At 38.3% G+C, this 26653-nt stretch overlaps 1 protein-coding gene across 1 annotated transcript in view; it reads left to right on the forward strand.

Moving 5' to 3' along the window:
* GALNT2 (polypeptide N-acetylgalactosaminyltransferase 2) overlaps window positions 1-26653 on the forward strand; it is a 98876-nt gene extending 72223 nt beyond the window's left edge. The window contains exons 8-16 of the mRNA XM_040597969.1: window positions 2572-2659; window positions 6464-6551; window positions 7113-7216; window positions 12147-12273; window positions 16273-16365; window positions 16560-16643; window positions 18428-18554; window positions 22350-22469; window positions 23752-26653. Coding sequence (XP_040453903.1) covers window positions 2572-2659; window positions 6464-6551; window positions 7113-7216; window positions 12147-12273; window positions 16273-16365; window positions 16560-16643; window positions 18428-18554; window positions 22350-22469; window positions 23752-23907 — 987 coding nt within the window. The 3' untranslated portion in view covers window positions 23908-26653. The remainder of the gene's footprint in view (window positions 1-2571; window positions 2660-6463; window positions 6552-7112; window positions 7217-12146; window positions 12274-16272; window positions 16366-16559; window positions 16644-18427; window positions 18555-22349; window positions 22470-23751) is intronic.

Genomic DNA, 26653 nt, shown 5'->3' on the forward strand with positions numbered 1-26653 from the left:
TCTTAGTGTTTTTAAGTGGATGAACTCCCTGGACTTTGGAGACCCGCAAGTTCTTTTTGCAGCCTCTGCATCAACAACTTTGTAGTGCCCTGCAAAGCATCACTTTAAGAACATGAATCTCTTGTCTGCTTTGCTGCTGAGCAAATCTATAATTTCAAATTGGAACAGCATCTTTCCAAGCCAACGAAGTGGGGGTTGTACATCAAACTGGATGCTCACAACCTGGGTATTTGTTTGTTGGAGAAACAGCTGTAAGTTGTTTAAATAACAAGTTAAGTGTAGCAAGTGGTTTTAGCATGGTGTTGCACTGATACTGATAAAACTAATCAGGCCAGCAGTAAAATTTAGCCTGAGGAAATACCAAGTGCGTAAAGATGGTGTGGTACCTGCTTACTCAGCACAGTGGAGAAAAGTTGAAGCCTGATTGAAGCTCTGACTAATGCAATACCTGATAGCTTGAGCAACTTTTACCACCAGGTTAACTGTGCTGTGTAGAAACATTAAGAGAATGCAAATTGTTGTCAGAAAAGTTGTTGAGAAGTGGACATAGATGTATAAACTGTCTCAGTTTCAGCTAAGGAAAGGTGGTTTCATTTTTCTATTTCATGCTTCTGGGTGTATTGTGAATAAGCAGGTAAGCTGGATGTCTTCTGTCCCATCAGCCTTTAAATAAAGGAGTTTCCTAATTCTATCGCTATATATAGAATGCCTAAAATAAGGTCACGGGTGCACCTGAAGTGCTTTAATGTTTGCTATGAAGGTGCAGTAAATCATAATTCCAAGTACAACACAGTTAGCAAGACTGTATGCTTGCTGCTGTAAGCATGGACTTGGCACGACAGCTAACAGAAACGGCAGCTAAAGATGTGGCTGATGTGTGGTTGGTCTTTTCTTGTTTTGCTTTACACCAAGCTACTTACTACATAGTAGCAGACCTGATTAGATGTTATATTACATCCTTCATAAAAGCAGGTATTTGGCCTGGGTGGTATAGCTGCAGTGATACTTAAAAGGAATGTAGAAGTCAGTGAGTCTTCAGTTTTTAGCTTAGTCTTCAGCTTGGATTCCCTTGGGTTCGCTTGGATTCTCCTTTTGGCTGAGACAGAAGTTAGTGGCCTTTTGCTCACTCAGGCAAAATGACCCTAGTAAATGCCAACTGTGTAATTAGGGCTTATTAAAATCAGGCTTATTAAAATCAGCACAGATTGAATAGTTACAATTCAGTAAATGAAAATGGGTGTTTAATGCCTTTATTGGACCAAGCAAAGCATTTGACTAAGAGCTGCTTTTAAGTCTCTTGTTATGAGCTCAAGCTATTCTTGTACTAGTTTGGTTCCAATCTGTTCTGTATAATACTAATTATCAAGGGGGGTGTATTGCTGAATCACTATATAGAATATATGTATTGTTGTTTGAAGGCATACTTATGAAATAAGCATCTCCATTTTAAGGATTTAGGTCGATAAATTCTTTCTAAACGATGAGAACAGTTTGTCTGTAACAGTTACCAAGCTACCTCCTGTTCTTTCAAAATACATTTTTCTTATATTCACAGATTTGGTGATAAAATCTTCTGAAGTTATCTGTGCTCTCTGAATGGTGTTAAATTGTGGAACTCAAACTATTATTTTGAACTCAAGCAAAATGTTCCATCAAGCTACCATAGAAGTTACACTTCACTGTGTAAACGTAACTCCCTGCGCCGCCCCCCCCCCCCCCAGTAAGCCATGGACATAAACTGGCTTAACCATGATATTGCATTTCTAATATTAGATGAGTCTTTTTTTTGTTTGGTTTGTTTTTTTTTTTTTTGTTACTGATATCTTGTGACCCTACTGGCTGATGTGTGTGGGGTTGTTGGAAAGATTTATGGGTTTTTTCATAAACTTATTTTGATAAAAACATCAGCTAAAGTAATTAAGATTGCTCAGAGTAGTATACGAGACTGTAGCTGGACGGAGGAATGTGGTATCTGTACCACTGGAATCCTGGCTGCTAGAGATTAATAGCATTCGTTAGTTTGAAGTGGTGTTAGAATCTCTTCTCTATCTGATTGTGAAGCGTGATTCTTCTAGTGTGAAATGGGTTAGCATTAACCTAAGACTTTTCTGATTGCAGAAAGGCCTAAGTGTTCCTTAAAGGTTGAAATAAGACACTAGTACCCTTGTGTGGCTAGAGATTTGCTGTGGAAAATAGGAATTACCTGGATGCTTCTTTCCTTTGAGCTGGTTTTAAAAGTAAGGATGGAAGCGTTGTTTGCTCAACTGTCTTTAGAACTGCAAGTTTGCTGCCGCCTTCAAGAGCCAGTCAGAAGAGGGGGATTGCTTGAATATAAGTAGCCTAGAATAGAAAGAGGATTCCCAGCTGTATCATGTGGTTTTTTGCTTTCTGAAGCAGTGCTGAGCAATGCTGTTCACAGCACTGGCTGTTCAGAGCCACACGTTGGAGTAGGGGGAGAGCTGGGGGAGATGTGCTAATGAAATCCCGCTGAACTGTTCAACATCTCATCCTGCCTGAATCTTTATATATTGATCTCATTATTTCAATATTACTTTCTAATATTTATTCTAGGACAAGACCAGAGTTGTGTCTCCTATTATTGATGTAATTAATATGGACAACTTCCAGTACGTTGGGGCGTCAGCTGATTTAAAAGGCGGTATGTACCTGTACTGGAATACAGATTTTAAAAAAACAGAAGTATCAAGAATCAAAGCTCATAATCACTGCAGTTGTGGAACTGGGCAGTTAACATACTGTTCTGCTTTCATTCTGGTTTTAAGTTCTGTAGGTCACTTGTTTCTTAGGCTTGGATTTTAATTGGCCTTATTGTCCTCTGCTTTAAAACAGTTAATCTTTATTATACTAATTCTTTCAAGTTTATGCTGCCTTTCACCAATATGCAAGACTCACTCCAATGTTTGTAGGATTGTGTAAATGTCAGAAGCGGCTTATGGCCAGAGCTTATGATTCTCTTTATAGATAAGACAGACTTTAATTGCTCACTAGCTTAGAAGCCCATCAGCAATGCAGTGCCTATGAGTTTTTTTCAAGATGCTGGTTTGCTTAAAAAATCACACTACTTAATAAGCAGAAAGCTTTGGAATGTGTTTAAAAAATAAATGTTTTTGTTAGCCATGATCTGTAATTGTGACAAGTAACATGTGACCATGAAAAGTTGTTGTGTTTATACCTTTTCTGTTACAAAATTTGCTGTTATAGTGTGACTGTAGTACTTCTAAATTCAATTTATCTAGCTGGTGTAAACTGTTGGCAGCAAACAGCAAAAAGACTTGTGAAGCCCTCAATAAAAATAAAAATCCTCCCTTCTCCTTTGCCCTCCCCCTCTTTGGTAACCACACACTAGAATTCTTACTCATTACAAATTTTTAAAACTTTCACTGTTAGCAAGAATCTAACATTTAAAAGAGCTGTTCTCTGTGCACCCCTCCCCCCCTTTTTTAATAGTTGTTCCTATAACCCTGGAAACTGAAATGTCTGCACAAACATATGAGCCATGATATAGAAATTACTCAGTGCTGTTCCCACAGTGTTCCAGCTTTTTCTGAATGGACTTTCTTGAGTGAGGAAGGAAAAAACAATTTCAAGTCTGTTTTTTCAGTTACTAGTCTTTAATTGGCCACCAAGCGTTGTTCTGGTAAACTAAAATACAACATTATGCAAATATTGCTTTTATTTGCTTCAAGTTTGTCAGTGATCTGGAGGTGAGAGGTTCTATATCCTTTCAATTAATGTTTCGAAATAACACCTACAGGGCGTATATTCACAGTATGCTAATGTATGGTTCTGTGCTATTATCTGTGTGCCAGCTTTATTAAAACCTTAAGGCTTTTACCCAATCTCTTCATTATATCTCAAGTATGAAAATCCCCATACCATTATGTGGCTTTTATTGTTGTCTGCAGTAGGAGGAGAAATTCTTTCATTGAAACCCTTGATTGGTTCCTGCAGGGTTCATGCTCTTTAATTCTTCCCAAGTGAAGTGGGAAAAGATTGAGAGATCTTTTCACTTATTACTGCTTTTCATGCTTCATCTTTGGAATTACGTTTCCCAATTTTTTATATATTTTTTTTTTTACTTTTTAATGCTAATTTTCTCCCCCTGTGCACAATAGAAATAGGTATTTCTTTATTACTATCTTTGAAGTGCATGAAGCCTCTGTACTTCTGGATTGAGTGAGAAGCTGTCTTTTTTTAATAATAATAGGAATTTTGCACATACCAATGTTTAAAGCTATTTGGAGATCTGTTGAAACATGAATAATATATTTCTTCTCAGTTCCCAGAGGACAGATTACCCTGTTAGAGGCACTACAGCATTTGGCATCACGGGACATTTTCACTGGGGCCAAGTCTAAACATGGAAACCAAAACTATGCTTTCAATGTTAGATACAATATCTGTGTGGCTGAAGCATGGAGAGCTGAGACAGCTGGGACAGCATTTGTGCTTGGTGTGTTTTGAAAGGATTTAGTAACCCAAGACAAGCAATTTAGCAAGTGCTACAAACTTTTTAAAGTGGACAGGGCTGAAATAATTCCCAAGTCTAGCCAATACTAAATCCAAGCACTTCAGGTTACAAATGGTGGGTTAGGTTTTTTTTTTTTTTTTTTTTTTTTTTTTTTTTTTTTTTGGGGGGGGGGGGCGGTGTTGCAGAAGTGCTTAAGGGGCCCTGACAAACACTTTAATTACTGGAATAAACTGTAGTTAACTGAGATCTAATAATTTAGAGTATGCCTATGATGCAGTTTACACTGCATAGAATTTCATATTGGATATGCACTTGTGTTTAAAAATACTCCTTTTACAGAGTTACTGATATTATCTCACTGAGTGCAGATTTTTCCCAGAGTCAGTGAAAATGGAGATGGAAAACCAGTTTTTATGGGTAAACAATTTATGCACTTGTTCGTCTTTTGTAGCAGCGTGTTGCGTTCCAAAAGAGACCCCTTGTGTTCACTGCAGTATTTGTAACACTATCGCTTCTGCTGGGGAACAGTAGGGTTTTTCAAGTTCTCCCAGATGCTAGTAATTTTGCTGGCTATGTGTGATGAAATGCGACTTTTTAACTGCATGGAAATATTGGAGCTCATTTTATTTTTCATGCTGGAGGCTTTGCAGTACTATAGATTGTAGCCATTTCACTGTGTTGCTACTTGGAGTTTGGGAGTAGTTAGACGGTCTTTCATTTTTACAGTGCAACACTTCATGAAATACTCAAACATGGAGAGAAAGAGTTGGCATGCATGCTGTAAAGACTGTTCAGGATAATTTCTGCAGTGGGTGTGTGAGATAAATAACTTGTGAGTTAAAACGAAAACTGTTTCGTTTTTAACTTTCTGCATCAATCATTACTACGCACATTTATGGATGTCCGTTTACCTTAGCTTTTTCCCCATTTCCCCACAAAGCAGTTGCTTTATCTTTATGCTGGAGGAAGAAAACTATTGACATCTGTGGACCAGAAGTCTGGAAATCATTCATTACATGACCTCATAGGATCTAAATGTGTTTGGCAGCAGGCAGGCTGTACAAGGAGGATTTGCTTAGGTGTACTGGGAGAGGGTTATGGACCTTGTGTAGTTTTTTAATAGATGTTCATGCTCAAAAACTGTAATGAAAGTGTTTCCTGTAGGAAGTTTGTCTTAGCAGCTGTGTATCATTGCCTAAAGGCGGTAATTCAAATGATTGTCAGGTAGAAAACTGCTGTAGGTGACCTACTGGTCTTGTCTATTCTAGTGATCTTTATGTTCTTCTGTCTTTAATTCAAGAAAGGACCAGACCAGCTGTTGCTGTGTGTATGCACATTTATTTACATTATGTATATGGGAAGTAAGATGTTGGTGCTCTAGTGCTTGCCCTAAGTTTAAAAAGTGATGCACTTAGAAGCATGCAGTGGGAAAGCAGGAAGTTAAATGAATGTTAATAAAGTAAGTGGCAGCCTATTTTATTACAGCTAACCTGTTGTGACCTTTATGATAGCTCCTGTTGACAGAGTAGTGAGTGTACTGCATAAAGCCTGTGTAAACATAAATATGTGACTTTTTTGATAAGAACTGAAATGCAATTGTACTGAAAGGACAGTTGGGAGCGTTTGTAATGGCTGGAAGATCTTCATATAATGTTTTATTTAATGTAAGGATACAAGATGCTGGATTCATATAGAAGGCTTTTGCTTTGTCAGTTCTTGACTGGGTTTCCTGGAGTAATAGATGACAACAAAAGAAATAAAAGTTATTTTGTATTTCAGGGTTTGTTTTTTTTCCCATCTTGTCAACTTCTTTACCTGTCATCTGGACTCCTACTTTGTTTTTTACCCAGAAGTTTGAACAAGTTTATATTTTTAATTTAAATTAGTTCCCAGAGATTTCAGTTACTACGAGTTGAATGATGATCACAGTCTTTTTTTTTAACATCCTACTCTAATATCTTCTTCTTGAAGGCTTTGATTGGAACCTGGTGTTCAAGTGGGATTACATGACACCAGAGCAAAGAAGAGCACGGCAAGGAAATCCAGTTGCTCCCATAAAGTATGTCTGTACCACCACTTCTCCCTTTAATAGATTGTAATTTGTAACTAAACAAGTTAGAAATCATCTTTTCTGAGTCTGAAAGGGCATCTTTACTATAGCTTGCATTAGAATTGAGATTTCATTTGTATTTATGTAGCATATAGTGATCAGGATGCATTATGAGACTCTCAGAAATAAATAGTATTTAAAAGAATACTTTAAAGCACACCAGTAGATGCTTTACCCTTAACAAAATGTAGATGTCACTTTGATTAAAGTTGGTATGTTTTGAGGGATAAAAATAAATCGGTTTTAATGTTTTCTTGCTGGCACAGATTGCCACCCTTTAAGGAACATGTAGGCCAGCTGGAGATTTGGCAACTGCTTTAGAGGGTGGTCACAGCACTATATATGTCATAGAAATGTATGGAGACAGCATTTGAAGTGATAGCTTCAAAATAAGTTGCATTTGAAAGCATTGCAGATTTTTTTCAAGGAGGTATTAACCTTGAGGTGCAAATAATACTTACCTCCCACTTCATGGTTCTGTATTTAATTTCATTTTTCTTCTCTGTTTAGGACACCCATGATAGCTGGTGGGTTATTTGTGATGGACAAATCCTATTTTGAAGAACTAGGGAAGTATGACATGATGATGGATGTTTGGGGTGGAGAAAACTTAGGTATGTATATTACTTACCTTCGGATCAGTCTTGAAAGAAAGCAGGTTTCATCGTTAGCTTTGCTGTCAGTCATGGTCTTCCTGATTTTCTGCAAAGAGGGTTAAAACCAGCGTTAAAATTTCATATGCATTGTTGGCAAAATCCAAAAGGTTTATTACAATGAAGGAATTAAACCAAGGTAGGAATTATATGCTAGTTATGAGAGAATAAAAGTATTTTATTAAGCAGTGATATTTTTTTGTAATGGAAGTTGGCTGATAAAAAAATGACAGGATATAGATAGGCAATTACTTTCAGAAATGCTATCTTGTTTGAAAGTCACATCCTCGTCTAAAGTTACTGATTAAATTGTTTAAATGCTGGCAATAAAAGACATGTGTTAAGATGTTGCTAAAATGTAATCATGAAAAGTAGAGCACAGGAGTTCATGAGTTTAATGCTCTTACATATACCTTAAGAAATCAGTTATCTTAGCTGACTGAAGAATAATCTGTTTCTTAACATCAATAACACGGCATCTATACTTAGTGAGTTTTTGAACTTTATACCCCTGCTTTAGCCCTATGAGATAATTATTGGTGAGAAGGCATTTTTGCTGTAATTACTCATTTTCAGGTGTTTGAGTGGGATTTAGGGAAGGAGGAGGAGGGGCTGAGAGAACTTGTGCTTTAGTCATTTCTCTTTTGACCTGGTGGTTAGATCTGGCTTTGGTAGGTATTTTTTGGCTCTCTTTGGCATTACCATATTGTACAAAGTTTTTTTTCCAGTTAAGACTGGTGTACTTGTATTAAAACAAAGAAAGATTTGGGAGGAGCAGAACTCTACAACTTCTGAAGACTTGCAGTCTGTCATTAATTTAGTTTTTTAGAATATCTGAGATGCATCTCTACCCTAAGTAGTGTGTTTTGGGACCAGCTCTAGGGATAGAAACTTCTCTACTACTGCACATGCTAGCTGAAAATCCTAAAATACCTTGGACTTGTGAAAACCCATAAGTATTTTGAGTTATTGAAATATGCATTTGAGCATATGCTTGGCCTACAAGGAAATGTCCGCTGTATACAGCGCACTAAGGGTGGAGACATGGTAACCAAATATTTACCAGTCCTGTAAGGAACTTGAAGGCTTGAAGAGGCATTCTTACAGTCCAGTCTCTGACCTTCCCATGCAATACTCAAAGAAACCTCTTTGGTATTTTGAACAATTTCTTTCTGTGTTTCTGCTTTCTCACTACTTTGGCTGTAAATTGCTGAATTGTATTCTCATAAATATCGTAACTTTTCATTTTTTAATGTCCTGGAAATTCGTTGTATAGATTTACTATAGCAATACTTGCATTTGCTCTGAAAACCTCTTTTGCCACTAGAACACTTAAGTATTTGATTAGCTGCAAGCATGTACTTGAGCGACCAATTTTTTTCTGAAAACTTAGCAGCTGCTTTTATGCTTTGATAATTGAGGTCTTGATAGCAAGAAAGGGCACAAGAAACAGCTCCTCACTCAAGGTGAGAAGACTGCAGACGAAAAGCTGTTTATGTTGCTCCTGCTGCATTCTGTTCCTCCTCCTCCATGGGAAGGAGGAGGTGGAGACTTTGGGGTGCCTTTTCTCTGCTCCCTGAACAGGCAAGGTCTGTCAGTACATCCAACCGTTCATGATTTGTTCATAGCTGCCAGACTACCTGCAGACAAGTAGAAGTCATGTGGCATATGATTTAATGGGCAGTAAATGGCACGTGCACCAGATATCAGAAATCTGTGATGTGCAGTTTAAAATTCAACATGCACGCTCGTCAGGCCTCTTTGCTCTCGAGCATTTCTCTGGATCAGTGGATGATGTTACATGCAGATAACCTGTTAGATGGACTTGCAAAATAGTTGTATACATTATACTTATCCTTTATGAAACCTGGCATTTTTGCTTCAAGCATGTACAGAGCAGCTGTTACGTGAGATTTTGTTCACATATTAGTATAGACTCAACTTTACAAATTTCAAGATGGGCCTGCAGTGTTTTGCCTACGTTTGCAAAGAGGCAGCTCTTACCGTGAAGGTGCATTTTCAGATTGTTGCTAAATGTCACTGATAACATGAGCTTGCTGTACAAAACACGGAACAAGGTTTGCTCAGTCTTGTCTTGAATTCATAAACTCTAATTCTTAGAATCTTTACCATGCTTTTTGATAAGCATGGGAGGATTGGAGTGTGCTGAAGAACTGGATAGGCCGTTGGAAGGTTTGGGTCAAATTTGAAAACCTAGATTTTTCTTAATTTTGCTAAAATCAGGGAGTAAGACATTCCCCGTCTTCTATATTGATGGCACACTATGATAAAAAGGGCAAATCTGTTATCGAGAGGTGTAATATAATCCATGCAAGAAAGTTCAACATGCTGTTCATGCCTTTTTAATGAAGAACTGTGTCCATTGAAATTGTAAAAAATAGTAACATTGTCTCACACTGTTCAGGTATAACAAAAAAGATGACTTAAGGATGTTCTTGGAGGGAGGTTTTTTGTTTGTTTTTGTTGCTGTACATTCCCTTTTCTTTAAAATTCCGTGCAGGCTTTAGAAGCCATGTTGGTGCAAATAAGTATTAGTTTGCTTCTCCCTATTCAGTAGTCCTATGTTCTTTCCCATAGAGCTATTTTTATATCATTTCCACTTTTTTTTTTTGAGATTCTTCAGAATCTAAGGTGCTGGGAAGTATACATGTAGTTTTACATTTCTGGGAATTTATGGAGGGAGAATTAAGCTGATGTACACACTAAGGCAGCTGTGAATAATGAAAAAAGTTGACACAATATTTCTAAATTACTTCTAAAACAAAAATACTTTTTCGATGCCTACATATATTCAATAGATGGATTAAACCATTAAAATGGATTAAACCTTCAAATGAATTATTTATTTTTTTAAAAAAAAGAAGAGCTTTAGCTATACTACATTGGCCTTTATTTTTAACCAGAATCTCACTTTACCTCATGAGGCATGTATTTCCTAACACTTAAATAAGTCTAATACGAGTTTTCAAGCATTTAGTTTGCATTTGCCTGCCTAATGCAAAAGCCTTTATCTTTGATCAGATCTCCCAGTTGTCTTTCACCAGGCTGTCTGTACTGAGTGCAGCATCCTCTCATGCTGGGCTAGTATCTGTATGATCTTTATAGCAAAGCTACATAAATAATGTTTCAGAGTGGTACAAGAAGACTGTTGCTCTTGTGCTTCAACAATTTGAGCAGTATGGGACCAGATTTGAGCTATATATGGGAAAGCCTGAAGTCATCTGTGTGTAATTTACTGTGGTAGAAACACAGAAGTGCTTTTGTTACTAACCTGTTTAATAGCAGTGACCAGTCATTTATTGTGATTCTCAATTCTTTTTTTTCATTATAAGCTCAAAATAAGAGGTGTAAGACTGAAGTCAGTGCCATGAAAAATGTACAGGGAGAATGTCATGTTCAGTTGGTTTAAAAATCACTTGTGTTTGTTGTCCCATGTTAAGTCGACTGGAAAATCAAGAGCTAAGTTACTGGCAAAGACAATATTGGCATTAATATTTTTGGAGGATGATCTGCCTATAGATTGGACTGTTGACTGTCTGGGATTCATGAATATGCCTAATTGGCCCTGATGCAATGGAAGTTATCACTGAAGGAGAACAAATAGGAAAATAACCTTGTAAAAGCAAAGAGCATTCAGCAGAAACACGGTTAACTTGCACTGTCAAAGCTGAAATCACAGCATTTCTTTTCTCTTCCTCCTGGATAGACCATCAAAATGACATGCTCTCTAACCTTTGGGTTTTTTTGTTTGGTGTTCTTTTGGTATAGTTTCTTGTTTATTTGGGGTTGTTTAGTTTGGTTTTGGTTGGGGACCATCACACACACACCCTCACCCCACCCCAATTTAATTTTTTAAGTAATGCTATTTTTATGACTTATTTTTGTGTGTGGCAAGAAGCCTTCTGGGGGAAGGAGTGGCACTTACTGCACGTCATAAAAGGTAGATGCTAACCTTGGAGCAGCTTATTTATTTTCTTTTTAATCTGTGGAAAGATACTGAATGATTATGAAGAGGCTTGAAAGTAAGGGTGGCGCTCAGTAACTCATTGCAGGTGCTGGACTAAAGGGGACATCATCAAAATGGGAAGAGCACTCCTGGCAGCACCCGTCTTACTGTGCTTATTTGAAATGAATGAGGGAAAATTCTCAGTCAGCACTAGGTGACTTCTGCTATGAAAGGTCTAAGCTGAGAAAGGTGTGTAAATATTTCTAGACCTTCTTGTCCCCTCTAGTCGGGTTAGCTCACTAGATTGGCTTAGAAGTGTACTGTCCATAAACTTCAGTTTACAGAAGTTGCATCTTTATTCAGTCTGTCTTCAAATCAAGATTGACTTGATACGGCTTCTTCCATGGCCAGTATTTGGGAGTGTTTTGTTGTCTGCTATAATAAATTAGCAGCTTGAATCTATTGTTTTATCATGCCTTGATTTTTGTCCACAGTGTTATTCCATCTTTAGCTGAAAAAAAATTATTATAACCTAGATCATTAATTTATCTGTTAAGTGTATCTGCTGTTGCTTACCCTTTAGGTAAAGCACAGTAATAGCACATATAGACCTAACTTTGACAAATCACAGTGTGGTTTATGAATTTGGGGAATGCTGGTAACCTCAGGTAAGAGAAGACATACAGGTTTGCTTCTGGGTTAATATGATTATTTCTCCTGAGCTTGGAGAATAAGAAATGCTCAGATATGCCTTTGTTTATCTTAGAATTTCTCAAAAAACTATCTTATTGATCTTCTCGGCATTAATCACTGAAAGCCTTCAGTGAATTTTTTCTTACTTTTTTTTCTTTTTTACTTACTGAAAGTAAATAGTATACTACGAAATTACAGTACTTTGTGATATTGGTCTTTCATCTTTTTCAGAGATCTCATTCAGAGTTTGGCAATGTGGTGGGAGCCTAGAAATCATCCCTTGCAGCAGAGTGGGTCACGTATTCCGCAAACAGCATCCTTACACGTTTCCCGGTGGGAGTGGTACTGTGTTTGCAAGGTAGCTGTTAAGTCTTCAGCTAAATAGCAATGTTTTGAATTTCTTCAGATGATCAGCAGATGGCAGCAATTTCATTTTAAGGATCTTTAGAAATACTTGCAATATTACCTAGCATGGGAAAATACTAATTAAAAGGAAGTTAAAGACTTTGAGGCAACTACACAAACGAGAGAAGAGCCTGAGAGTTAAAAAAGGGAAAACTTCTATTGGGCACAGCCTGAGCTGGAAAAGAAGGAAATGCTTAGCTTGGTATTCTATCAGTTATGAGAACTTGATGTTTATTTGGCTTTAAAGAAGATTCAGAACTGTCTCGTAAATCTTCATTTTATAGAAACAGTTTCATCATTCACTAAAAGCCAGAATACACTGTTACGGGTATGTTTTCCTTGCTTTTTGTCAATAAATGATCAGTATGTGATATGCAAATGATTATGTAGACTGATCCTGGCATTGGTGCCAGTCTGTTGGCAGCTTCATTCTATGCCATATTTTCCTTTCTAGTGTTTAAAAATTATTTTTCTACAGAGCTAAGAAAATTCAGTATTAAGGGTTTAGATTAATATGCCTGTTGATTTTGCTTTGATTGTAATTGATAGTGTACAGTAGTAGCTGAAATACCAAGCTATTTCCTCAGTTTCTCCTCTATAGAATGAGAATAGCAATTCTGATTCAGGTTCACAGTGTTTAATGTGGATGAAACGTATTGTGTGAGCATATGTTGGCTGTTTTGACCAAGGCGCTCTCAGTTGTAGCTGAAAAATCACTGTAGGTTCTGGTTTAGAGAATTGGACTGATGCACAGAGGACTGAGGAAGTACAAGTCTCAGCTGAAGATTCTGTGGGTTAAAAGCTAGAAATTAAAAATTTGTTTATCCTTGAAGGGGTACGGAGCCCAAACTCTGTTTAATGTGAAGAAACACAGTAATCATAGACATATTTAAATTCATAAGAACGTTCTAAGCTGCTGGTGTATTTGGACTCATTTTTCACCTAAACTGAGGAACCTCCTTTAGGGTGTAATTCTTCACTTCCGTGCTGGTTATGCCACCAAGATGATTCTAATGAATTTAAAAGTCTGCTACAATAAAGTCACTGTCCTATTTCTTCCAGTAGTTATAGCAGGGATTTTTCTGGCCCCCTGTTCTTTGAGATCTGTATTTTATGCCGCAGTGAAAAATGAATAATATACCTAGGGGAAAACAAAATCTAGCAATGAGTTATCCTCGCTTAATACATCACATCTCTGTTCCAGGATTTATAGTGTGCATCCAGAGGGTAGAAAGATGTACCAATTAAACTGTGTTACATAGGCTTAGGATGTAAATGTTTTAGTTTCACAGTAGGTTTTAAAATGACAGTGTCGTAACAAGGAGCATGGTTAATAACACATAAATTGTGCAGTATTCCTGCTCCTCTGTAGCTTTTCCATCTTTGGGCTGTTGCCAAGATGCTGCTTTCCTTGTGATATGAGGAGGTATTTAAAGATACCTTGTGAAAAGTAGGAAAAAGGTGTGGCTGTATGCGTGCAAGGATACAGCAGACAGCAGAAATGCATCATGTTAGCAAGGGTTGAAGACTCTGCGTTCATACTGGGATTAAAGCTTTTAGATTTTGTTGTGGAGTCAAATCATTGTGATTTGATCACTTGAATGTCCTGACAATTACTATGACAGGGGTTTTTTGAAGTCTCATTGTGTTTTCCAGTCGTTGTGTTCCAAATGAGTTTGAAAAGAGCTCCCACATGTACCTGAATGGTGAGGACAGCTGAAGCTTGCAAATCAGTGTCTTGGAAGCTTACACCCCTTTTCAGATCTGTATTTCTCTGCAGGTGTTTTGTTACCTGTGTCCTTAGCTGTCCAGCTGTTTCAAATTCTGAAATGCTGTTAAAATTCCTTGTTTTATTTGGATTATTTTTGAATTGCCGTAGAAAAGTTGTATATCACTTAAAAGCAGGGTTGACAGTTTGCTCCATATTTGAAGGTTTCCTTTCAGCTTTCTTGGGTGTCAAACCAATGTAACAGAATGCCTTAAAATCAATTTTAGTGATGAGAGAATGAGAAACCTAAGGTAATGGGATACCCTTGTAATACAGGTATTATCAGGTACGTGTAGGACCATGGTGCCAAGGAACTCGGCGCATGGAGTCTGTGTTGGTCTTGCAGTTGGGACTTGTTAGCTTAAACCATCATCTGTCCCTTGACTGTGGTCAGTTTATTCTGGATGCGTTTAGTAAGCATCCTATTTTTAGTGGACTAGTCAGTATGCGCTGCCTTTTGGCGGCCAAAACTGGTGATTCTGGACGAGAGGCTGGGAGTCCTGTTTCACGAGGAGGGAGCCCACATCCTGGCTTTGTGGCGTGGGCAGATACAGCTTGTGTCTGGCAGGATTTAGGCCAGTGGACACTTCTGCACCACTTCAGATGAGCTCATAAACCTTGCAGACCCCAGTCTGCTCCGTACAAAGCTACCTCTGATTGCTCGGTGCTAGGTTGTATTAACCTACCACTTATTAACCTAACCCAGCAGTGCTGGGTGCTCCCTGTGCTGTGTTCCTTGGTACCCTGCCGCCTTTGGGCTCTTACTAGTTTAGGCACATCTCAGGATCTACACAGTTCCTGTATTCGTGGCACACTAAGCCTGAGCTGTTTGTCCCCAGGTATTGGGGACGTGTGACGCAGACATGCGTTCTGGCTTTGAATGTGTCTTTGGAGTTGTTAAACCCTGGCAAACTGAACAATTCCTCTCCCACCACCAAAATCCGTTTGGCCTGTGGGCAGCCAAGCCGATTGCTGAGCAAGCAACAGGGGCAGGTGCTGAGTGACTGGGTGATGCTCACGCAGGCCTGAGAGACTGCGAGTGAAGGTAAACTGAAATAGCTCTCTAATCTGGATTGAATAGGATTTTGCTCACGAAAAAATTAAAGGAAGCTTTGCAAGGGAAAAAAACAGCCCTCAAAAAATTGATTGAAGTCTTTTGTGTGACCTTTTTTTTCTTCCCCACGTCCTTCCTTCTTAGCAACCCGCAAGAAGAGCTCACTGACTATTTTTTGTCTTTTGGATTGGAAAATCATATTAAAGAAGTTATTGGCTGACTGAGTTTACTCCAGTTGCTTTAGATGAACTTACTGCCAAATGTAAAATAAGCTTCAGAGCATGGCAGTTGCAAGTGAAATAATGCTTAATTTTCTAAGCATAAAATTATGAACAATGGAAGTAAATGAGTTTTATATGGAAGCCAGGGAATGGAAAAAGGCATTACCCTTTGCAACCCAAAAGGAGATTTAAAGACACTAGTTACATAAATACAGGAATTTTAGTTAGAGATGTGTTTGATTAGAAGTAAAGAACTTGGATTACTGTTTTTTACATTTATTGCATTAATTAATCTCTCTTGAATTTTAAAGCATTAAAAATATTTTCTAATTACTGGTTCTCCTCTGTTACCTCGGCTACAGCAGACTTGCTTGGTCATGACAGATTATATCTTTTTGGAACTTTGAGTGCTGTGGTAGTAGGAATAGGATGAAGACTGAAAATGTCTTGCCCATGTTAGAATATCTAGTTTTAGAAATTATTAAATATTGCCAGTTGTTGAGTTTAAGTTTTCAATTAGCTTGCTTATCCAGGTGAACACTCACTGAATTTGCTTTCTGTCAAGTTACTCTTATAAAAAGGAAAAAAACCAAAAACCAAACCACCACTTACCAACTTCTTCCATTAAGTCTGCAGAAAGAACTCCAAGATGTATATTCTGCATGAAAACCTGAAGCAGTGATGAGTGTGGAAAAGACATAAATTTAATTCTCAACGCATTGATTTCAGTTATGTTACACTCTAATGGTTTTTCTATTACTTGGGTCTTTAATAGGGAATCTTCTGCCTGGCTTGAGGCAGCTGAATATGTAGTACTAGGAAGAATTAAAATCAACCCAAAGATAAATGGCATGATTTAATTACAGCTGAAGAAAATATAACCTATGTGTTTCATATGATTGTCCCTAGAAATACACGCAGGGCAGCAGAAGTCTGGATGGATGAGTATAAAAATTTCTATTATGCAGCAGTGCCTTCAGCCAGGAATGTACCTTATGGCAAGTAAGTCACAAGTACTTCTGTGCCCTGTTCATTTACTCTTCAGGAGACAGCACCTTCTGAGGTGAAAGGAGTGCTAGCTGTCATGTATTATCTCTTTAAGATACAGTTCTACTGTTCTTGAGTGTTCTCTATTCTTTAATGTACGTAAAGACAGCAGCCTGACTTTGAAAACTGCTCCTTTTTTCCCCCTCTAGTATTCAAAGCCGAACGGAACTCAGAAAGAGACTTAGCTGCAAACCCTTCAAGTGGTATCTTGAAAATGTTTATCCTGAGTTACGGTGAGTTTTGGCTGAATCAGAGATAGTATGGAATGCTCTCTCTTCCCCCTGCCCCCCCCCCCGCCCCTTTCCCCAGAAATCATCAGTTTCTCCTTCCTTGGTTGTCGAGGGTGGTTGTTTTTTTTTTTTTAATTTATTTGTGAAAGTAATGCCTCACGTGGGCTTTTTTGCTTTTGATTTTTCTTAGTTCCATTCCTAAAGAGCCATTTTTCCCAGTAAGGTGCTTTTTCTTTTTCTACTTCCTGCAACTACGGTTGCACTAACAGGTGTGTTAGAGAAGAGTGCCTGAAGTTAGTCTCCTACAGGAGCCGTTTGCTCAGGAGTGCACTGTTCTGTATCCTGTTGTCATCCCTTTAAAGCTTTTGCCTTTGCCTAAGCGCAGACCCGGCTGAGCGAGGAGACATTCTCAGTAATGGGAGTCAGCAGGCAAGAGGGCCGGGGATGCTTGGCAGACTCTAGCTGTCTTCTGCTCTTCCTGCCGCTTGTTCTCTGTCACTGCATAACCACTAACTCAGCAGAGCAGGGGGGAGATGAGAAGAGGGGAATGAGGGGTCACGCTGCTAACAATTTCTGTAACATGAATTAATCCTAACTCATGAAGAATCCTTGAGGAGGAGCACTTTTGAAAGAATAAAAAGTTTCATGTTCAATAACCCATTAGTAAGCGCGTCAGTCAGATGTGAGTCTATAAACTATTTTGTCTGCTGTCAGCCTAACGCTGGTAGTGTAACGGCAAGATGCTGTGTGTGGTTTATAAGAATACTTGTTGTTTTTTCCTGGGGGCACTTCATGTCAGTGGAGTCAGGTAACTGCTAGTGGCGTACAGGCTTGGAATGCAAAAGCACCAGCCCTTACAGCCCTAGTGAACCACGTACACAGCCACACTTACTGAAGTGTCTCATAAACCAGGATGATGCTGAGGAAGTAAGTTACTTTTGTTTAATTTGTTAGGAAAAGTGTCTTGCAAGCTGTCTTGGAAAATGTGCTGCCATAAGCATTCCTTAAGTGTCACGTTGTCTTACTCTGTGTCATCTCTTGTGCTCATTCTGCTGGCCTGAATAACTATACTCATATACACTATATACAAATATACTATACTATATACACACACACATATATATGTATATAGTATATATACTACATAGTATAGTACTATAAATCTTAAAAGGAGCAAATACGCCCTTGCTTTACTGCTTGACATGAACTCACAGACTCTACTCCACAACTGAACTTTGTTGAATGGCTTTGCCTAGATATTTCCATCCTAAATGAGTGCACTTTATGTGCAACCATTAGAAAACAGATATTAGCAAAACATTGATTGCTTTGGGTTGCTTCTTTAATTCCTAACCCCTTTTCTAACACTTCAGTAAAAATAGTCTGGGAAGAATATAGAATGTCATATTTTTGCCACAAACTAGCTTGACTGGGGGGAAAAAAAAAAAAAAAAAGAGGGCTTGATGACCTTAACTGGTAGCTTGAGTGACCTTACATGATGATGTTAAGTCATCTTCAGCTTGCTTTTTGTGCTGAGTTTCTATGTTCATCCTCATTCTCTGGTATAAGTCTCTTTGTATTCTGTCCTAAGCTTGCAACTTTATTCATGTTTGATCAGTTTGTGATCAGGTAGTTGCCTTCCCTCCTCAGAAGATGATTGAGATTTCCAGATAGTAATAATCACTCATCTTTAATCTGTCATCTTAAAAATATTCTGAGTGAAGACAAGGAGTTGAAAAAATAATTAAAGAAACTGAATTAAGCAGATATTTCTGGTTTTATTTTAGGGTACCTGATCATCAAGATATAGCTTTTGGGGCTTTGCAGCAGGGTACCAATTGCCTTGACACTTTGGGCCATTTTGCAGATGGTGTTGTTGGAGTTTATGAATGTCATAACGCCGGGGGAAACCAGGTCTGTATGCCATTCATTTTTTTTCCTCACAATATGTGATCTTAAAAAAAAAAACCAACAATAACAAAAAAAAACAACAAAAAAACCCCAAAAAAGTGAAACTTTTTAACTCAAGCAGGTACTATGTGCTGGTGATAGGAAGATGAACCCAAATCAGCAGATCACTTGTTATAACAGATTAGCTAAATAACTTCTCCTTAAAATACAATTTTGCATTTTCAGGATTAGAACCTGAGCCCAGAGATTCATTAAGTGTGCGTCAGATTATCCCTTTCCTTTGTCTTTGTAAATACTTGCTTTTACACTAGAGGCCAATAATTTCTTTCCCAGGAGTTTTATGCTTGTATATAAAGCTTTTTTCAGCGTATTGGTGTGTTTGCTTTTTTTAGGGGGGATTTTTGCTTAAGAGAAGATTTGGGTTGTGTTAAGCATATGGCCTAAGGTCAGCAAAATAGAAGAATGCTTTACTGTGGTGCCCTATTAGTCATTTCCAATTTGCTGTAGCAGGGCATAAAAAAGAATTCTGTCTTAGATCCCCATTTGGCTCTTCTAGAAAAGAGAGGTGCCTAAATGTCGTATCTCGTTCACCCACAGTAAAAGGGAGTGTTTCAACAAATCCTTTCTAATCCTACTCTTAAACTAATTGCAAATGTGTCAAATTTGTAAATGAGTACTAATTATTTCAAAGACTATTTATGCAGTTGTGACTTGGCTACTGTTCGTGAAATACATTTGTGCTCACTGTTTTGTGTGCTGCTTTTGTCGTTAATTCTTTTTGTAATCAAGCTGATCATAAGTAAAAGGTAAGATGAATACTTCAAGTATATCTGTTAAAATAGAAGGCTGACCAATTACAATTTTTTTGTAATTTACTATGGAGTGAATATCAGTATTTAAATTAAATTATTTAAATTAAAGGGGAAACCCCTAAAATCAGATGAATCCTGAAAGAAGTTATTTCCTGGAAGTTACGTTGTGTTGATTTGAACGCATTGCCATCATATATCTGAGATATGCCTCTTCCCCATCATTAAAGAGGATATATCTGGGGAAGCTTTTTCTTTTACCTTTATGAAAGTACACTCATCTTTTCAGAACGCCACAGTGGTTTGGGGTTTTTTTTAGGAGAAAGGATGAACGTATCAGAATTGCCTTGGTGCAGAAATCTTACGAGTTTCTGGTGATGTTGTGTGTTCTCTGTAGAAACACAGTTGTTTTCTTCTTTCAGACTCCCCTCCCCTGAATCTGACCCCCCTTTATGTATAGTTTCTTCTCTGAAGTTGACCTTGACAAACCAATATACACTTGCTCTGAACACGTCCCTGTGAGAGGACATTCAGACAGGTTAAGGGACAGAATGGGTCAAAACCAGGTTGTATGTTAAAAGAGAATTCGTACTGGATTGGAGGGAATAAACAGCATGGGAGAAGAGGATAGGGAATAAACCAGCCTTTAGATCTGTACCGTGTGGTTTTGTACCTGTTCTTGTCGAGAGGGTTTGGGGAGCAGGGCTGGGATTCAGAGCACTCAGATATTAAAGACTCTGGAGACCTCCTCCTGTAATTTGAAGAGGCTGCTCTGGCTTATGCGCAACACAACTTAAAATGCAAGATGTAAGTGAAAACGGGAATTGCCCTCCCCCAACAGGTTGGTAGAATTTGGTGATTAAAAAGGCAGATGCACGCCTCCTAAAGGGCTGAAGAAACTGTGATGTTTGACAATTATGTACAAATATGTAGGGTTATGGTAAAGAACTAAATGTAAAGCTGAATGCACTTAGACACAAGGGGAAGGTTTCAGGTTAGTGGTGTTCTACTAATTTTATATTTGTGATTTATGACACAGGTTTTTCCAAATGTCCTGACTTTCAAATTGTTACCTAGAGCTATCCTGTTTCCAGCCTGTGCGCTTGAGCACATACACTTCTTGCAATTTTTCTTTTCTGATGTAGTGGAATTTGCTTAATCTAATCTCCATTATAGCTAATCATAGCTCCTGATTGCTGGAGGAAGGTATCTCTACGCAGTTTTGTACCATGAAGGACCATCACGTAGATGTCTCTAGGAGCAGAGCTTGGAGCTTTTGCGAAGCAGTATCTTTGGCTTTTAAATGTGTTAGTTTCTTGCATGATTTCTGTCGTGTCTGGGGCACTTTCAGCCTTTTGATGGAAGAGTGAAGATGTTTAAAACAGTATTTTTGAGGCTCTGATTTTCTCTTCTTGCAGGGTTCTCAAACGTAAGTTCTACCACTTCCTGATAGTATTTTCAACTGTCACTAATCAGTATACATCTTGTAAGGGAGCCATCTATTTCAGGGGCATTTGTGATTCCTGATAAGCTCTGAAAAATAATTTGTTTAATTCCTTAAGTTAAAAGTGGCTGTTAATGATTCTTGTTGACATCTTATGAATTTAACGGAACTGAGAAGACAAGTAATTTTGCTGTCATCCGAGATTAACATGTTGAGAACAAAAGGAAAAGTTTTTAGCTTCCGGGTTTGGAAGACAAAGGGACACAGAGAGTTCTCCTAGCTTTGCTTTATTTTGCATAGTTGTCATTATTTTGGTGCTTGCATAATGGGGTACCCTTCTAACTGCTTGCTACCGGTACAATGGCAGTTACTTGTTGTGACATTGGTTAGAGGTTCTGATTGTTTCCTGAGCATCTGTTCTCAAAGGAATTTAATCGTTGTTAAATCTGCTGAGTTTAAAAGTGATTACGCAAGCCAAAAAATCAGTTATGGTATCAGAAAATGAGTAAAAAATATGGAATGGGATTAGTCATTTAATTCTTTGCTGAAATGCTGATTGCTTGCAAAATAACATTTAAATGTAGCCAGGCTTGGCCCTGTGTATCTAGGGTTTTGTATTATACAACACTGAATCCTCTTTAGTTGCTGGAGAAAAGCTAATCGTGCCACTTTTAAGTAGCAGTGAGCATGATTTGGGTAATTAGCATGTCTTCTGTTGATAGATCAGCTTCTTTCCTCAAAGGATAATTCGACATGTGAAGACCAGTCTGGAACCCTGAGAGCAAACACTGGGGAGAAAGGCATGGAGAGAGTCTGATCAGCAGGCCCTGCACAGAAGGATGCTGTGATCAACCAAGCTGGGCAACAGTACATACAGAATAGCTTTTCTTTGCTCCGAGTTGCGTATTTAAATGCATTTGAGAGAAATTCTGTTGTACGTCGTGCCTTGGATAGGAAGTGACGTTCTCCCTCTGCCCTTTGGTGTGGCCCTCTTGTGTATTGCCTTCTGGTGGTCTCTATCCGATTAAGAACTGTTTCCTCAGTGTGGTACACATGCTTCTGGTGTGTGGGTAGGATGGCCGGTGATGCTGCAGACCAAGCTGGTAGGGGTTTCATATATATAATTATGTATATACAAATCTCTCCTACAAAGATGGGGGGGGGGGGGGGGGCGTGTTATGCAGAGAGAGAGATGGATACAAATATAGCTGGACAAATATTTGGGCAAGTATTTTAAATCCGTGGTGTGTGCCTGGCTGTTGTACTGCTGTAAACCCAGGAGAGGGAGCAAACCACCAGGCCAGCCCTGAGCAGACCTGGGGACAGTGAAGCAACTGGAATTACTGTGCTTGAAAACCACCTTTTTTCCCCTCTCCTGCTCTATGGGAAGCAATAAATCGTTCTAATGCTCATACTATTTAACGCTCATGCTATTTACAGGATTTTAACCTTGCTATATATGCAGAGATAGCACAAGCACCTTATGTGTAAATGTTAGTATAGACAATTTGGTACACTTTTTTTTTTCTTTCTTTCTTTTTCTAGGAATGGGCCTTAACAAAGGACAAGTCGGTGAAACATATGGATTTGTGCCTTACTGTTGTGGACAGAGCACCTGGTTCACTAATAAAACTTCAGGGCTGTAGGGAGAATGACAGCAGACAGGTTAGTATGTCGTGAACGCGCTCTGCAGGCAGTGGAGAAAAGAAGGGTTGTGAATGAGAATGCAAGAACACGCACTGGTAATCATATCTTCTGTCCATTCTACTCCTCTCTGTCTCACTGCTGTGTGTGTGAAGTTGGGATGAGTTGACACCTGGGCAGAGCAGCCAGAATAAGCTTGTGTACTGTGCTTTTCATAGGCCAGTGACAATCTTTTTATGGACACATAGAGGTTTTATCCCAACAGTGGCCTTATATAAAGGTTTCACCCAACAGCACTGATGGGTAACAGTCTTCAAACTGCCATGTCCATTTTCTGAAATAGAATATATATTTTACAGTGTATTTTTGAAAGGTATCGTTCAGTGAAGTTTGAAGGATATGTAGTCTGTGTCTCAGTGTGGTTTGGCTTTCCTTTCTTCTTTTCAGCTATGAGCTGTTTATAACAGCACTAGACTCCTTCAATTTTATTAATGCGGCATTGTAACTTCATCTATTTCCCATGCCTGAGGAAAATCACATTTGCAGAGTCATACCATCTTTTTGATCTGGTTGTTTAACAATTCATCTCTTTCTGCTAAGTCATCAGTTCTGATTGTCTGCCTGCTTTGCTTCTGTATCTCAGTTTTTGCAGTCAGAAAACTGAAATGCTATTGCTTGATAAAGGAAGAATATTCTTGCTACTTTTCAGAAAAGAAAACGAAGGAAGCAAGATTTTCTTAATAAGGTTTAAAAGCACAATACGTTAGAAATGCAACAGAAAACTTTTTTTTTTTAACAGCCTGTATTTGGGGTTTACTCTATCCTTGGCATCACCTTGGGCAAAGAACTTTTGGCAGCACAGATTGGTTTTCTTCTGTAAAACTGAAGGGTGTCTTAACAGATTTCTGTAAAGTTGTCTTTGGTGATTGTGCTTCTTACTTCTCTATGTTCAGAGCTGCGGTGTTATGTGGCTCTGATTTTTATTTTTCCCTTCAGGCCAAAGGTTTCACACAGGGAATGTGGTGTGACTGTATTTGAGACATGTGAAAGTACAGGAAAATGACTTGGTGTTTTCTCTATCTATTGCAGTGTATTAGCTGAATGAACAGTTGTTTTGGCAAGGCTTGCCATAACTTACCCTTTTCCAAGGTTCATCTAAACTACATACTGTTGTTGCAGTTTTCACAGCTTTCCCAAGCACGAGCCAGGGAAGCTTATGAAGACTTCAAAGGACAGGATGTAGGGCTCATCTCTTTCCTGCTTTTTCCACTCAATAACTCAATAACTGTATTTTCTCTTCCAGAAATGGGAACAAATTGAAAGCAATTCTAAACTGAGGCACGTTGGCAGCAACCTCTGTCTAGACAGCCGAAATGCCAAAAATGGTGGTCTCACCGTTGAGATCTGCAGTCCTTCTTTGTCACAACAGTGGAAATTCACACTTAATCTGCAGCAGTAGAGAAGGACTTACGAGCAAAACGCTGTTTTGATTCATAGACGTTGGGCAAAGTTTTGATTGAATTACTGATGTATTTCTTAAAACTTTCCACGGAACTTATATACCTCAGTATTCCACCTTTATCTGAAAGTAGGAGAGTGCTGAAGCAGACACCAGGGATCCAGGGGACTTGGAGCACTGCAAAGATGTCACTGGATATGACTGCAGCAGAATTCCTTCTTGGTGTGAAGACTTCAATGATTCCTTTCTGTCTTCAGTTACGTACGTGCACAGCAGATAATTAACTCTAGGAACAACTGATGTATGATTTAAAAAAAGGATCTGAAGAAACACCTGTGGGGAACAGGGTGTGGGAGGGAGGGTGGGGAAAATTACTAGGAAAAGGTCATTTTAAAACTCCACTTGCATAGAAATCATGGTTTGTCGTTTCCAGAAACAGAAGTGTCATTTTGAAGGGTTTTTTTTTCTCCTGTGTGTACTTGGTAATTTGAATATGAACTTTTCTATGATGGACTCTAAATATAAATATTAAAAAGTATATATATTGTCAGCTCCCAATGATTTATATCAGTTTTCATCATCCTATAATTATCAACAAAGTGATTGACATACGTATAACCAGAAATCAGATTGGAATGCTATGAGAGTGAAACTTCATGAAGGTGCAGATTTTGTGCTGCTGAGTGTGATGTCCGTGCTAACACTGGATGCTTTTGCTTTGCAAACTGGATCTACTTCTTAACATTTCGCCCTCACTGGAGATCACGAAACTCAGGAGGAGAAAGAAAATAGCAAAATAAGCCAATGCATTGGCACAGATGATTGCTCGGATTGTTTATTCCTACTTGGAAATTCATTACACGTGCTCTGGATAACGTTAAACTTGTACTTGATATTTGTGTTGATCATTTCTGTAGTACTTCGTCTTTACAATACTTCTTCCTTTGTTAAAAAAAAAATTATATAAACAGTGCAGATCTTTCATGCAGCCATGTGGGTTCAGCACAGTTTTATTCTGGGCCCTAATGAGAAATTTCTTTCTCTCAAGCTCCCCTTTTGAGTTGTAGAAATAAGATAGAATAGTAACGTCACTGTTGACAGCACAAGATCTGAATTTTAATTTGCAATGATGAGCAGCTATGTAATATCTCTGAATTGCACTTGCTTAATTTATAGACCTACTACTGGGGAATTTTCTTCTGTTTTGTTTCTGTAAATGGAGCTTTTGAATGGATTCAGGCTTGGCTCTGGGAATCAGCCTGGATACCAGCAGATCCTATGTGTTTTTAACCATAGAACCTGTGCGGTTTTTGCAGCTTCAGTCCAGCTGATGTCATTTTTATATTAAAATAATAATGTCAAAGTTAACCCCAACTTTGACCTGTCCTTTCTTATGTTTGCATAGACTATATCCTTTTTTTTATGAAAAGCAAATGCTTCAATGAGCTTTTAAACTGAGAAGCAAAGGTAAATAAGTACTAGTAAGCAAGTCAGCACTGACAAAAATTCGTGAAGACATGAGGTGCCGGGAAGTAAGGTGATGGATCTCAGAGAAATATAATGGTTGATATAAGGAGATGAAAAACATCTGCTGTACTGTAGTATGCTGGTACAGTTCCCCTCTTTCTTTGTTCCTGGAAGTAGAGTAGTTCCCAACTTATTCCCGACCCCACCCCCCATTTTCTTTGGCTGCACCTATACAGGAGGTGCAGGGGTGGTACTTTCCTGGGCAAGGTGGCTTTAACTGTGCTAGTCTGTGCCCATAAATACCTTGTGTGTCTGAAGTTGACTTGCAAGTACCTGTGTACCTTTTGGATGGGAACGTTAAATCCAGCTTCTTCCATCCATCATCTTTTTGTTTAATGAATAATACTTTTTGCTTCTTCACAATCCACTTTCTCCAAAACTTGCCTGTTTTAGAGGCTATACGGTGGATAAACTGTTTTTCAGCTTTTAGTTTCTCCCTATCTGTAGCCTTTTAACCTAGCTGAGAACTTGAAGAACACGATTCATAAACATAGCAGTAGATTTCTTCATGTTCTGGAAAAATAAACGCTGAAACATGGGCTCAGTAGCAAATAAATTGTTCGAGGTTTTGAAAAACAGACTTGAAAAGAAAAAAAACCAGCAACCCCAACCACTTAGCTTCTACCGTGGAGGTGTTTCCATTTGCAACTTCAATCATAGCAAGGGTAGTACTAACTGAAATCAGCAGTTGCAACTCTGAATATTGACCTGCCACTTACATCTAAATCAGAATTGCTAGTAAAAAAATCCATATTCCACCTCTTAAGTCTAATCTCAACTGCTGTCATAAAATAGGAATATTTTCACTAATTCCCCATGGATGCTGTGCATAGGGGTTTTAATATAGGAGCTGTATGTCACTTTTCTTTGAGAGAATGGACAAGAAGTGGTATCCTTTTGTTATGTTTACATGACAGTGTGCCAAAGTTACTTACTGTGATTTTAGGGGTTTTTAATGTTGAAGAAATTTGCCCATTTGAAAGGTAAGTTAAGAGCCCTTGAAGCAAATTGCGATGGAGTCTCCTGAGAACTCTTCTTACTGTCTTCAGAGCAAGAATGGTGATAATGTTTGTTTTGCAGATTTTCAAAACATAGTTTGGAAACTGTTTTTTCAGTTGGTTTGAAAAGTCTGCTGTACAGAGCTTGTACTTTGTTCATTTTATAGATGGAAACCATCCTTGAAAAATTGTTTAACTTAAATAAAGAAGAATGCTTTATA

The sequence above is a fragment of the Falco naumanni genome, chromosome 6 (assembly GCF_017639655.2).
Source record: "Falco naumanni isolate bFalNau1 chromosome 6, bFalNau1.pat, whole genome shotgun sequence".
Classification (NCBI taxonomy): domain Eukaryota; kingdom Metazoa; phylum Chordata; class Aves; order Falconiformes; family Falconidae; genus Falco; species Falco naumanni.